At 40.7% G+C, this 15,449-nt stretch overlaps 1 protein-coding gene across 2 annotated transcripts in view; it reads left to right on the forward strand.

Annotated features, from left to right (window-relative positions):
• The first annotated feature begins 337 nt into the window (after positions 1 to 337).
• LOC307137541 (RNA-binding protein 27-like) overlaps positions 338 to 15,449 on the forward strand; it is a 52,656-nt gene continuing 37,544 nt past the window's right edge. The window contains exons 1-4 of one of the 2 annotated variants that reach the window (XM_079835251.1): positions 338 to 700; positions 2,000 to 2,118; positions 2,238 to 2,356; positions 6,744 to 6,823. In XM_079835251.1, the coding sequence (XP_079691377.1) occupies positions 537 to 700; positions 2,000 to 2,118; positions 2,238 to 2,356; positions 6,744 to 6,823 (482 nt within the window). In that variant the 5' untranslated portion in view covers positions 338 to 536. The remainder of the gene's footprint in view (positions 701 to 1,999; positions 2,119 to 2,237; positions 2,357 to 6,743; positions 6,824 to 15,449) is intronic. The other variant, XM_079835252.1, reaches the window with a different exon arrangement.

Genomic DNA, 15,449 nt, shown 5'->3' on the forward strand with positions numbered 1-15,449 from the left:
CCTATATCATATCGCCCTAATTCCTTAATGTTAAATATTAAGGGATAACAGATTATGGCTCGTAATGCAGCTTTGAAATGATATGTATTTGAAAGCGCTTTAGCCTACAGTACTGAAATGTTTTACTGGACTTAAATGGAACAAGTATATTCCTTCTACTGAGAGAAGCTGAACAATGAAGCATTTCCAGACGTGTTTCATACATTATGGTGTGAGCACATAAGCGGTTCAGAAAATATTAATCTGTAATATATCTGTTATAAATAATAAATATGTAAAGATACATTTTGGTCATGTTGTTTATGTCCACTGAGTTTTACTTTTACTTTCACTTCTTGTTTCCAAGCTGGTAAACTGAAAATGTCGCGTCATTTAAGATAATCGTTTTCCACGCAGGCTGTGAGAGCGGCTATAGCAGTCCATAACACAGCAAGAGTTGACCATTCTCATGTGTTTTTAACTGTATAAAACAAGTTTTGTCGTCTACCTCCACTACTACTCATTCTAATGTAGTGTCTGAGCCCTAAAGTCCAAGAATGCATTGCGTTGCTGACGTCGCGTTCCCGTTAGTTGGAGCTATAGTTGGAGTTGCGCATACACACCCACAGCCTTTTATCAGTATTATTCACTTGCGCGTCAGGATGATCATAGATGATGTTGACGCTCTGAAATCCTGGCTGGCTAAACTTCTTGAACCCATGTAAGTTATGAACAGTGACATTTTAAGCAGTGAAACTAACCTGCGCTGCTATGCTAACACATCAGCCGGGGTTCAAATCACTTATCCGCGCTGCAAACAGATATCGTTTCCTTTGATTTTGTTTTGTTTTGTGTGTGACAGTTCACTTGTGTATGTTTATTTATAAGCTCCTTGTGTGCAGAAGTCTAAAACACATCCTAGTTTGAACCTAAGCTAAGCTAAGAGGGTTTTGCTGGTCATCAAAACAGCCTGATAGTTTTCATAGACTGTGCCAAAACAGGACCAGGCACGAGTTATTTTAGTTTTAGAGCCTTGGCATGAATGATCAGCTGGAAGACAGTCAGTATGAGTTTGCTTGGTGGTTCTTGTTTTAGCTTCCAATGTGTCATGTACAGTGTTGGGGAAAGTTACTTTGAAAAGTAATGCATTACAATATTGCGTTACTCCCTTAAAAAGTAACTAATTGAGTTACTTAGTTACTTTTTAAGAAAAGTAACGCTTTACGTTACTTTTGCGTTACTTTTTCTCACCTGGACTGGGCTTGTTTTTGTTTATAACAAAAAAGTTATATTTTTGTGCAAAGGTAAAGACCTCTTCATACCAAAATTGAAATAATAAGCCCCAGGCTGAGGTAAAAATGCAAATTCACGCATGAACACTAGAGGGCGCAGCTCTGGATAATGTAGAATAGGATGCAGGAGAAAAAAGTTTTACCAATAAAAACAAAAAATCTAGTAATTTTCATCATCAAAGGTCAGCAGCAAGACATTGGTAAATTAAATATAAAGGTAGATTGTGCATAAAAATAGTTGTTTCATTTGACATTTAATTATTTGAGGTTTGCATAGTACTCTGATTTTGCATTTGACTGATTTTATTCATTTTGAGGAGTACAGCATCTTTTTGTCTGGAACTGCAATAACCATCATGTTTACACACAACGCCTCTGCACTTATTTTATCTCATCATGGGGGCAGGAGAGCTGTCAGTCAAATTAATGTGAAAAAGTAACTTGCGTTACTTTTAAAAAAAAAAAGTAACTCCGATATTTTGTTGTAAATTTGAAAAGTAATGCGTTACTTTACTAGTTACTTGGAAGTAAAAGTAATATTATTACGTAACTCAAGTTACTTGTAATGCATTACCCCCAACACTGGTCATGTATTTGATCTCAGTGCATCTTAGTAGATCAGCTAGTAAACAACGCTGTTGTTGTGTATTGACCTGCATGAATGTGCTTGACCTTTGGATTAAATAGAAGGCTTGCATTTACACAAATGAACCTGAGCTCTTTTACAGATGTGATGTTGACCCATCTGCACTGGCGAACTATGTTGTGGCTTTAGTAAAGAAGCATAGACCAGAGAAAGAACTCCGAGCATTGTGTGCGGATCAGTTGGACGTGTTTCTTCAGAAAGGTATCAACTAAAAGTCTTCACATCCCTGATATTCTGTGTAAATACCCATGCAAATATTAGTGAATTCAGACCCTTTCTTACATTCACTGAATCGGTTATTTGTTCTGCTGGTTTCACAGAGACTACAGGGTTTGTTGATACACTCTTTGAATGTCTAACCACCAAAAATTATTTGGGAAATCCAGCTGCTAAAGAAGAAATTAAAATCCCAGTGCAGAAGCTTGAGGAGAAGGAAGAGGTAAAACTTATTTTTTTATGTCACAGCAAAAAAAAAGTGAACATGAGTGAGGGTAATTTCTTTCTTTCTTACTATTAAAACTTTAAAATGTGTTATCCCTATTATGGATTTAAATCTGAAAGTGCACCATATATAAAGTTATTGTCTCTCAAAAGCAAGAGTTGACTCTGAGTTGATTGAAAAAATTGTTTTAAAATGAATCCCAAACGGTTTCGTTGTGACGTCACGAAACATTAGCATATTCAGCGCATTTTCAGCCTTGCTTGGCATTTTGATACAATTCCCACCTGATTGAATTTGGCAATTAATTTGTCTGTGACGCGTTACACTGAACGAATGGCGACAGACAGCAAGATCAATCAGATTACAGCACGTCACTACTCACACTTTCTTACTCCGATTCTGCATGAAGTGCCATAAACTACATTGTAGGGATGGCTCAATAACACAATTTTGGCTTCGGTACGGTACCACAATCTAATACCGAAGTACCGATATTAAATCGATACCATACAGGGTCGGAATTTTGGGGCGGATATTGTGCCTAATTTTACTCGCTCTCGCAAGTTTGGGGTTTCTAAAGCTGGAAATTAATGCAAAGGTATATTATTAAAAGAATCAACAAAGATTATCACATCAAATCAGTCATTTGAAAATTTTCTTGTGAGAAGTAATTTCAGCAATACTCCCTTCCCTAGCTCTCAAAATGAGCAAATTGAATTCTGGCTTGAAAAGACATCGCACATGCACTATAAAAGTAATCTGCGCGCTCAGATTTAACACTTTTGTTTTTGTTTCGGGGGAGCTGACAGAAATCACTGCCCACGTCTTTTTAAACCTTGCCAATTACAAGCGATTGCATGTTCAAAAGAGCTAAAGAGCTTGCACATTCCAAATTAAGTTGTTTTTCCTTAGTCAAATACACACAATTTATTTAAAAAATGTCCATCTTTAGTGGTCACATAAACACAGTCTTGAGCGAATGTAAATAGTGCAATAGTAGCCTATGCATTCAAATATTATGAATTCTAAACGAATGCTGGAGATTTCATTTTATTTAAACAATACGATCTTATGTATGTGCGTTGATCGGTGTTAAATGAAAATAAATGTCTAAATTAGATTGATTTATTCACTCACCTGTCGATGTCTTGTACAAGTCAGGATGGGCAAGTGACTGATGCTTGGCAAGCTTTGATGGTTCTTCATCAGTTTTATAAGCAAAGTTCCAAATTTCACTTATACTCTCTTTATTAATTCGTTTTGGGCGTTTTGAGTGAGATCAGGGTTGCCAGGTTTTCACAACAAAACTAGGCCAAAACAACCTCAATCTCGTTTCAGGGGGGGTTCTCGCGTTTTTTGGGGGTAAAATATGCGTTTTTTTTGGCAGGGTTGCCTGCTAAAATTCGCATTCCCGGGGCTAAATAGCACATAATTGGTGTCGCTACAGTCCACGGCAACAGTGTTGAAGTAGCCCAGTTTTGCCGCGGACTTGGCAACACTGAGTGAGATTCAACTGCTATATTCATTTTGTTCTATGTTGCAACATTTGCCAGTTTTGCGTCAGTTTGGGTAGCGCACTGCCACCTAGCGGTGAACTTCGGAACAGCAGCATATACCGAAATGCGCAAAATCATGATATCGTACCGTTTGAAATAAAATATATACAGGTATTTTCCCAGTACCGGTATACCGCGCATCCCTAATATAAAGTTATTCTCTTTCAAAAGTAAGAATCTTTGTCTGAGCTTTTAAAATGAATCCCAAGCCGTTGTGACGTCAAGACGAAACATTAGCATATTGCCCACATTTTCAGCCTCGCTTGGCATTTTGATACAATTCCCACACTTGCACCTAAATAAATATTTTTTTTCTGTGACGCGTTATACTGAACTAACAAATGGCGACAGACAGCAAGATGAATCAGATTACAGCACGTCACTACTCACACTTTCTTACTCCGATGCCATAAACTACATTGACACTTACACACAAAAAACATAAACTCAGTATTAGGGGTGTGCCATATCATACCGTCCACAATAATACCGGTATACATTTTTACATGATAAAAAAGTGTCATATCACGATATCAATGATATAGAGACAGAGCGACACGCGTCATAATCTAAAGACCATGCCCACCGGGGGGGAAAACAATCGAACCGTCTCCATTGACTTTGCATTGCGTGAGGCTGCCTCCTTGTCATTTTTGACTTATAACAAAAAACAGAACAATGTCTAAAAGCTGATATGTGACAAGGTGTACAGCAAACAAGCTAAAAACCCCAGAAGTTTTTATAAGCTGTTGACCCAAAAAAACGAGCTTATAAGGACACAAAAGTGGATACAGGCCATTGAGACAGAGCAGGACACTGAGAACTACACCCACTGGAGGGGAACGTAATCAGAGACAGGAAATATAATGTATAAAACTGACATTTGGATATTTGACTTAACAGTGACGAAATGTTTACTGCACACTTTACGGCATACTGAGTGTCAGGATCCCAAAACTGACCCATTCTTCCTGCTGATGCTTCACGTCTTATTGCCTGTCTCCACTTTTGTCTCCTTAAACGCTCGTTTTTTTTGGGTTGACAGTAGGGCTGAAACGATTAGTCGACATTGTCGACGATGTCGACAATAAAAAATTGTCAACAAATATCTTTGTTGTCGAGTAGTCGTTTGATCTTGTGTGACCTAATGTAAGGGCCTGCAATATCGCGATTTGACCCGATTTGGTGTACCGCGGGTATTAACTAGGGATGCCACAATTCTCAATATAATATTGAACCGTTCGGTACGGCATTCACGGTTTTGCATTTAATTAATTATTTTTCTACAAATTCTATAATTTGCCTCCATCCCAATAATGAACAACGCGACATACATTCACATCACACGTTAGTGGTGGAGTTATACTCACGGAACACTATAGTTATTCACAATCACCAAAGTTCATTATTTGCATGCGTTTTAAAGTCTTGCAGGTTAAACATTTCATTCGCGTGCTTATGCACTGTTTTAACATGCGCTTTTCTGAGCGCACCTGTCAATCACGTGATTACTGGACTAAGTAGTCGTCTTACTGCGCTAATACGGTCAAATACACACAAGGTTAACATAAATATAGTCAGTTATGTCTAAAGTGAAAGTAAAATTGCGTGTGTCTGTATATTAGATGCACGCAGGTCTTAAAGGGACAGTTCACTTCTAAAATTGTAATTATTTACTCACTCTAATATTGTTCCAAACCTGTATTCATTTCTCGATGACAGAATTTTCTTTTGAGCGAACTATCCCTTTAATGTTAATACAACAACAAAAGACAAAGAGAAAATCACACTGCTCTTGGCTGAAAAACTAATACATAGCTTTAATAAAAATCAATGTATATTTTATAGTGAAGTCTATGTAGTGTTTTATTTTTACATTTATTCATTCAATTTCATAATTGGATGCTAATGTACAGCTCTGAGCTATCACTGTAAATCTTTATATATTTATTTTATATTAATACACTAGGAATGTGTAGGCTACAAGGGTTTTTTTAAGTAAAGTTTTAAGTTTAAGTAAGGTTTTTCAATTATTTTAAGTAAAATAAAGAAAGAGTATTGCAATAAAACAATTCCTGTTCCTGTCGCTTAAAAATAGAATAGCAAAAAACTGATGTGACAAGCCATCAGAACCGAACCGAACCGAAAACCGTGGGTAAAAACCGAGGTATGTATTGAACCGTGGACTAATTGTATTGTTGCATCCCTAGTATTTACAGATGGCCGCTTGGATCATGTACCTTTCCCGCAACAGCTCACAGCTTCCTCCACTATTTTTAGATGCATTTTGTCCATAAAAACAATCAAAAATACAGCATCAGGGCTATAATTTGGCGCGACTGGTGGAAGCGCACTGTGCACAGAGGACAGACCCGACTAATCGATTATGAGAAACGTTGTCGATGATTTTTAATACCGATTTGATCAACTAGTTGTTGCAGCCCTATCGTTGAGCGAATCCTTTGGGAGTTGTTAAGCAAAAAAGGTAAAAATAAATGCATATTATAAGACAATGGAAGTGTTTTTTGACCTTGCATGCATGTAAACCTGTTGTTAGGGACTCCCAAAACAAAAATAGGAACCTTTAAAATGCCACAAAAGGGGCACTTTAAAATGTTTGGTTAATTCACTTCTTCTTGCTCTGTTTCCGAAGATAATGTTATTTAAATTTGTGTTGCTTTGCCGGTGTTTTCCTATCAAAACAACCTTTTCACATTCAGTTGACGTGCATATATAGTGCATTATACACCTTAGTAATCATGACCGCTTCCTTGTGTAAATGCATAAATAAATAGTGTTAATATTTATGCAATAACATTTGTTTTCAGACTGGTCATGTTGAAGATGATCGGGATAACAGAAGAAGGAAAAGCCCATTAAGGAATCGTTCAGACTTCAATAAATCAAGGTTGGTTTCCAAGAGCCGAGTCTTTTTTTTCCTGTTTTGTGTTGGCGGATTTTCTTCATATAATCTAAACTTTACATATAAAGGTTACAGGTTTTGTTTTGTGTGGGTGTTCGATGTTCTCATTTTATCGACTTTGCTTTTAGTGCACACTGTTTTCTGAAACTACCAAACAATACAATACTGTGGCGATTACGGGGATAGTATCTATACACACACATTGATGAGTCAAACATTATGACCACCTGCCTAATATGCTAATATGGTCCTCCGCGGGCTGCCAAAACCCGCCCCGACCCGCCGAGGTATGAACTCTACAAGAGCCCTGAAGGCGTCCTGTGGTCTCTGGAACCAAGATATTAGCAGCAGATCCTTCAAGTCCTCTAGGTTATCAGGTGGAGCCGCTGTGGATCAAACTTGTTTTTCCAGCACATCCCACAGATGCTCGATTGGATTGAGATCTGGTGAAATTGGAGGCCAAGTCAACACCTTGAACTCTTCATGTTCTTCAAACCGTTCCTAAACAATGTGTGCTGTGTGACGGAGATTCACACTCCCTCCGCCGGGTCATCGTCGTCCCACAGTGACCCTGGTGAATCACGTCCCGAGGTATATAGTGCACACATACACGCTGTCCACATGATGTAAAATAAAACTGTATTCATTGGACCAGGCGCCCTTCTTCCACTGCTCCAAGGTCCACTTCCGACCCTTGCCCATTGTAGGCGCTTTCGGCGGTAGACAGGGGTCATCATAGGCCCTCTGATTGGTCTGCTTGGCCTCATACAGAGTGAGGTGACACATTCCTCCCACAACCATCATGTGTGACTTGTGCCACAGTAGACCTTCTTGGCTTAGACCAGATGGGATAGCCTTCATTGCCCTTGTGCATCGATGAGCCTTGGCCGCCCAATAGCCTGTCGCCGGTTTTTGGTTTGTTGCTAACTCAGTTAGCTGGATTTGATTGTTGACGATTTGGCATGATCTTGGATTGTTTGGTTCTTCGAAGCTCATCCTGGACTTGCTGTCATAGCAACAGGTCCGTAAGCTTAAACCTGCTCGCGAGCGGCTTATTTCATGTAAACAGGATTAGATTGCATCTTGAGGTGATACTTAAAATCTGTCCCAGCCACTGCTACTTTATTACAAGAGTTCATTTCTGAACCAGGGGCAATAATAATAATAAAAAAAAATAGTAATATACAAATTTTAAATTGTATATGTATATAATATTATAATGTTGTGTATAATAGGCCTACTATAGACACCGCCACTTGATTGAGCGATTTATTTGTGATGGAATAATACTAAAAATTACACTTTATAATTTTATTGGAGGTTTACACACATGTTGTACAGTTAATCTAAGCCGTGCATTAATTGAAGTGATGACGTATATTATGGGATGGCTTGATGCAGTGCAGGCAATGCAGAGAATTTGATCTTGACCCTTAAGAAACTTTAATAATGTCACGTTACAAATCTGCTTCAAATTGAATTAAAAATGTAATTACAACATTGAAATAAAAATGTAAAGAGTGTACAAATACTGTATAAAATCGTGAATATAAAAAATTTGTAATCCTGTAAAAAAAAAAAAAACATTTATCATTTATCTATTATAACTTTTATGTTGGTTTGGTGGTTTGGCTGTTTCCTTATAAAGGTCCAGATATTCATGTGGTTTTTTTGTGTAATTTGACAAGTTTTTTGCCAGGTGGCATTTTTAATTATATGATGTCATTACGTTGCTGTCTTGACGCCAGCCAATCGCTGCATTGCTGATCATGGTTTCGAGTATCGATGCATCTGCCCTCTTCAGGGAACACAAGAACGCTCAGTAATCTTAGATCATTTAATCCAGATATTTTAATCCAATCCGCAAATTCGTTTGAAGAACCAAATTAGCCAGAGATCAGTGATCACGATTAAAAGATCTGGGATCTGTCAAATCATCTCAGATGTATTAAGCGAGGTACGGAGAACGGACCCCAGGAGCGACACAAATCTCGCCGTTTTAGAGACACTCTGACCCAGTCGCCTTGCTATAACAATTTGGCCCTTGTCAAAGTCGCTCAGGTCTTTATTCCTCCCATTTCTCCCGCATCCAACACGCTGATTACGAGAACTGATTGTGTGCTTGCCACCTTAATATGTGGCTTGTTAGGAGATGATTCAAAAAAAATCAACGCTTAAAGCATAATGTTTTGCCTCATCAGTACTATCAACAGAATATAATTTGAATCCTCTGTTTTCTATCTGAATATATTTTGAAATATAATTTTTTCCTGTGTTGTCAGCTGAATTTTCATCATTACTCCAGTCTTCAGTGTCACATAATCCTTCAGAAATCATTCATTGCTCCCAAGTAACATTTCTTATTGTTATCGATGTTGAAAACAGTTTAGCAAACTTAAAGGTCCTGTTCTTCGTGATCCCATTTTTCAAACTTTAGTTAGTGTGTAATGTTGCTGTTAGAGCATTTATAATACCTGTAAAATTATAAAGCTCAAAGTTCAATGCCAAGCGAGATATTTTATTTAACAGAAGTTCCCTTTCAAAGCCTACAGCGAACAGCTGGTTAGGACTACATCCTGGTATTTCCTGCTTTAATTACGTCAGTAGAGCAGTAGAACAGACTAAACTCCGCCCACAAGAACACGCGAAAAAGGGGGCGTGGTCTTGTTGCTCCTGCGTGGAGAATAGGAAGTGTTGCGTTCGGTTGCGTTCGTATAGTTTGTTTGTCGCCATGTCGTCGAGACGCTGTTATTTTCATCCCGGAGTCAAGTCACCTTTGTTTGGCTTTCCCAGGGACGCTGTACTTAGAGATCATTGAGCGCATGCATCCCCGTTATGGTGAGAGGCGTGCCCTTTCCGGTAACGTGCGCTCTGCGTGCGCTAAGCTGCTGTCGAATCACAACACGGGAACCGCTGGCCCAATCAGAACTCGTTACGTGTTTCTGAAGGAGGGACTTCATAGAACAGGGAAATCTTTCAAGCCGTTTTGAGGACAGTGAAAACAGCAGTAAACAGATAAGTAAATTGTGTGAAAAATACTGTTTTTTTACACGCGAAACATGAACACATGTTATATTGCACACTGTAAACACAATCAAAGCTTCAAAAAAACACGAAAAACGGGACCTTTAAAGGAACACGCCGGCTTTTTGGGACTTTATCTTATTCACCATATCCCCCAGAGTTAGATAAGTCCATACACACCATTCTCATCTCCGTGCGTGCCATAACTCTCTGACGCACACACTGCTAGCCTAGCTTAGCACAAAGACTGGAGGTAAATGGCTCCAGCTAGCCTACTGCTCAATAAGTGACAAAATAATGCCAACATTTTCTTGTTTACTTGTTGTGATGTGTATAGTGGCATCATGTACTAAGACCGACGGAAAATGAAAAGTTGTGATTCTCTAGGCCATTATGGCTAGGAACTATTCTCTCATTCCTGCGTAATAATCAAGGAACTTTGCTGCCATACCATGGGTGCATCGGCACAATTACACAGCGCCTGAAAATAGTCCCCAGCACTAGGGCTGGGCGATAAAAAAATAACTATATTTATCGCGATAGACACGTAATCGATATCAATAAAAAATACATTCGATAATTTTCTTCGTCAGAAAGAAACAAACCAGAGGTTGCGAAGCAAGTTTGGTTGCATGAACAAAGGCACTCGCTCTCTGGTAACCAAGCAACGTAGGGAGTGACAGGCTAACAGCCAATCAGGTAAGTGTATCATGTTTGGTTGCGCCATATCGTTGTCTCGTGTTGGATTCATTCTACAGTAACAGAACCGGCGTGGAGTGATAAGTGGAAAATGAGTGCCGTAGCGAGCGAGGAAATTGTTTATAAAACACCAGTATGGCAGTTTTTTGGCTTGTATAAGTCTGACTGTAGTCAGACCAATGTCGTCAAGTCAACTTTATTTATATAGCGCTTTTAACAATGCAGATTGTTTCAAAGCAGCTTTACAGTGTTAGACAGCAAAATAATGCAGCATAATTTTATTCAGCTGTATAGCCATTCTGGAGAAAACAGTGATGTCATCAGTTCATTTAAATTATCATACAGTGACAATGTTGGCTTTAGATCAGTAATTAGATCAGTAATTTAGTTTATATGGTAAATTTAGTTTAATAATTACATTTATTTTGATATTTAGTTGAAAAATGTAGAAAAATGTAGTGTTTAGTCGTCTGCAAGACTGTCGTCCCCACCAAGACTGGTAATACCACAAACTTGTTTTACCAGCCTTGTTTTATACTTTCGTCTGGCTCCGCAACGTGAGCCTCCGCTGACAGCGTTCATTTGGGGACGTGATTATACTCGACACGCTCGCCGTTGTGCTATTCTTGACTTTGGCTGAATGCGAAATCGCCCCCTAAACGATGGCGGCGCGAGTAGATCGCGAGGCTCAGCGTCTCTCCAGATTCTGCAATTTTGCGGTATTTTTCTTGTTCATCTCGGGTCTGTTCGTACAGAACAGTTGTGCTTTTACATCGTACACCCCTTGTGAGCTTTTGGATATTGGTTTGCGAATTTCCGACAGTTTTATGGACAATCTTCAACTCCTTCCTGAGATCGCTAGGACGCCCGAGGCGATGCGCTCTGCCCGGCCGGGCGGAAGTGCTAGAAGGCGGCGCTGTGATCGTAAACAAAGGCGGGGTAAGCGTGGAGGTCTAAGAGCTAAGCTAAGGCTAACTCCTTACCGGCTCTCTTTACCCAGCATTTTCCTTGCCAATGTACGATCGCTAGTGAACAAAATGGAGGAGATTCGACTCAGCATTACACACAGTAAGAAACTTTTGAACTGTAACGTCCTAATCTTCACTGAAACCTGGTTAAACAGCGGAATACCGGACACCGCTATTGAGCTAGCGGGACGCCACACACTCCGGGCGGATAGAACACTAGATGGCTCCGGGAAGAGCAGAGGGGGTGGATTGTGCATTTATATTAACAAAGCTTGGTGCACAAACTCTGCTATTGTTGGGAGTCATTGTTCAGCTAACCTGGAGTTTCTCATGGTTAAATGTAGACCGTTTTATCTACCGCGGGAGTTCACCTCCACTATTATCACTGCAGCCTATATTCCCCCGGATGCTGATGCTGATGCCAAGCTTGCTATGAAAGAACTTCACGCAGCCATCAGTAAACAACAGACTGATCACCCGGAAGCTGCGTTTATTGTTGCAGGTGACTTTAATCATTCAAACCTAAAGTCAGTGCTACCCAAGTTTCACCAGCATGTTTCCTGCCACACCAGAGGAAACAAAACCTTAGACCATGTTTACACAAACATGGCTGGCGCTTACGTTGCGACACCCCTCCCCCACCTGGGACAGTCAGACCACCTCTCTTTGTTTCTATCACCCAAATATTCACCCCTCATCAACCGTGTGAAGCCATCAGTAAAGACCATCAAGGTGTGGCCTGCGGGGGCAGACTCCACACTCCAGGAAAGGTTTCTAAACACAGACTGGAGTATGTTTGCTTCTCAAGCCACCAGTGGCGCTCACACGGACATTAACTCATTCACTTCCTCTGTATTGGATCATATCAATTAGGGGTGCACCGATCCGACTTTTTCAGTCCCGATACCGATACCGATGCCTGGGCTTTGTGTATCTGTCGATACCCGATACCGATCCGATATATTGTTGAATTAATAATAAACTGTATATCTTCCACCTTATACCTTCCTTGAAGAGACTAAAGGCACCAGACTTTACTAACTAAACATAACTAAGACAAAATAACAGATGTATGTAAGTGTTGAATTCTTATTTATTTAAAAAACAATTGTGCATTCAAATCTAAAATAGAATGTAATCTAACTTCTTTAAATAAATAAAATGTAGCAGTGGAAACAAAAAACAGTCAAACATACAATAGTAATCTGACAGTTACCAAACATTTTTTACACTACAGATAATTGTTTTGGTATATAATCATATCAATATTAAAAAGTAGCATTACAAATTAACAAATAGTCTAATTTTCTACCATATGCAATTTAATAAAAATTTTCAGCTAGCTAATAACAACTTTGTTCTGGTTTCACCTCACTCCAGATTAAATGATTGTAGGCTAGGCCTATTTATTTTACTACACATTGTCAACAGAAATAAGATGAAATACTGTTGATAATTAAAAATAATTCTTACTACCCACTCTTGCTAAAATGGGTAAGCACACTTGTGTTCTCATTTCAGTTGCGTTCTGAGTAAATTAATAAACTGAGTTCATGAGTTCAGTGTTGGACAGATCAGTTGTTCTGGCCAGTCGTTAAAATGATTCGGTTCAAAGGAGTCATTAGGTCCCGAATCGGACATTAGCAGACGCGTTGTGTGCGAATCCCGTCTGTTAGAACATCGCGAAAGATGTCAACACACAGAAAACACTTCATAACTGGATATAATTTGTCTCCCGCTTATTGAAAGTATGCTTTATGTCAGCTGGTCAGAGAAGAGTCAATGTTTTTTGAGTGCAATTCACACCCAGTGATAATTCAAGGACAAAATTGTCCGAATGTGTCACGTGCAACATGGTTTCGGTCTTCCGAGCTTTTGATTTGGATTAATATGTGAAATATGAGAGCGAACACTGATTATTTTGAAGACCCAGAGAGCGCGCGCGGGGGAGGAGCTCTCAGATCGGTCTCTCTGTCACTCAGTCAGCGCAGCATCTGTTCTACATCACTCGTAAATCACAATAACTCATCAAATTAGGCTTTGGCCGTCAAAAAAATGTCAATGCAGGAAAGACCCTGACTTTGCAGTAATACCCTCGAAACAGCGACGAACTAGTTGGCGTGGCAAGCGTGAAATATCTCCTCCACACAGCCGACTCTCTGGCTCGCTCCCTTCTAGCATGCGACACACGTGAAGCTGACGAATGACGTAGGTTCTGCTGCGAGGGAAAAAAAAACACGTGGATCGGCTTGTGGATCTGTTAATTTTTCCGATCCCGATCCAGCTATTTTGTCAGTATCGCGGCCGATATCCGATCCTAATATCGGATCGGTGCACCCCTAATATCAATACCACCATTGACAGTGTTACAACCCAGAAACAGATCACCACATACCCTAATCAGAAGCCTTGGATGAACAGGGAAGTTCGACTCCTGCTGAAGTCACGCAATACTGCCTTCAGATCAGGTGATGCACAAGCCTACAGTACATCCAGAGCTAACCTGAAGAGGGGCATCAAAAAGGCCAAGCACTGCTACAAGCTAAAGATAGAGGGTCACTTTTCCAACTCTGACCCTCGACGCATGTGGCAGGGCATCCAGGCCATCAGTGACTACAAACCCACCCACTCCACCCCCGCAGCCACTGATGTCAACTTCCTGAACGAGCTAAATTACTTTTATGCTCGTTTTGAAAGAGACAACAGAGAAACTGCCACCAAGCTCAAACCCTCAGCTGACCACCCACCAATCACACTCTCCTCCACAGATGTCTGCAAGGCACTGAGCCGGATCAGCGCACACAAGGCTGCTGGACCAGACACATCCCTGGACGTGTGCTCAGGGCATGTGCGGAGCAGCTCGCTGGGGTTTTTACAGACATTTTCAACCTGTCTCTTGCCCAAGCAGCTGTACCGACATGCTTTAAACGCACTTCCATTGTGCCAGTGCCGAAACACTCTAACCCGAGGTGCCCTAATGACTACCGCCCTGTAGCACTCACACCCATTGTCATGAAGTGCTTTGAGCGGCTGGTCCTGGAACACCTAAAAGACTCTATACCATCCACATTGGACTCACACCAGTTTGCCTACCGCAGCAATAGGAGCACAGAGGATGCGGTTTCCATGGCACTGCACTCTGTGCTCACCCATCTGGACCATAAGAACACGTATGCACGCATGCTGTTTGTTGACTTCAGCTCAGCATTCAACACTGTCATCCCATCCAAGTTAATAGCCAAACTTGGAGACCTGGGCATCAACACTTCAATGTGTAACTGGATTTTGGACTTCCTAACTGACAGACCCCAGAATGTTCGTTCAGGATTCACCTGCTCCACATCCATCACACTCAACACTGGTGTACCACAGGGCTGTGTGCTAAGTCCGTTTCTCTACTCCCTCTTCACCGCCGACTGCAAGCCTGTGTATGGATCTAATTCCATCGTCAAGTTTGCGGACGACACTACGGTGATTGGGCTCATCAGCAACAACGATGAGACTGCCTATAGGGAGGAGATCCAGCACCTGGCCACATGGTGCGCTGATAATAACCTGCTCCTCAACACCACCAAAACGAAGGAGCTCATCGTGGACTTCAGGAAGGAGTCAAGAGGCACACACGGCACCATCCACATCAATGGAATGGCTGTTGAACGTGTCTCCAGTTTCAAGTTCCTGGGGATCCACATCTCGGCGGACATGTCGTGGACGACCAACACCTCCAGCCTGGTCAAAAAGGCTCACCAGCGCCTCTTCTTCCTGAGGACACTGAGGAAGAATCAGCTCTCCTCAGCTATCCTGGTGAACTTCTATCGCTGCGCAATAGAAAGCATCCTGACCAACTGTGTGGCAGTATGGTATGGGAGCTGCTCTGTTGCGGAGCGCAAGGCACTGCAGCGGGTGGTGAAAACTGCCCA

The sequence above is a fragment of the Gobio gobio genome (genome assembly GCF_949357685.1).
Source record: "Gobio gobio genome assembly, chromosome: 14".
NCBI classification, from domain to species: Eukaryota; Metazoa; Chordata; class Actinopteri; order Cypriniformes; family Gobionidae; genus Gobio; species Gobio gobio.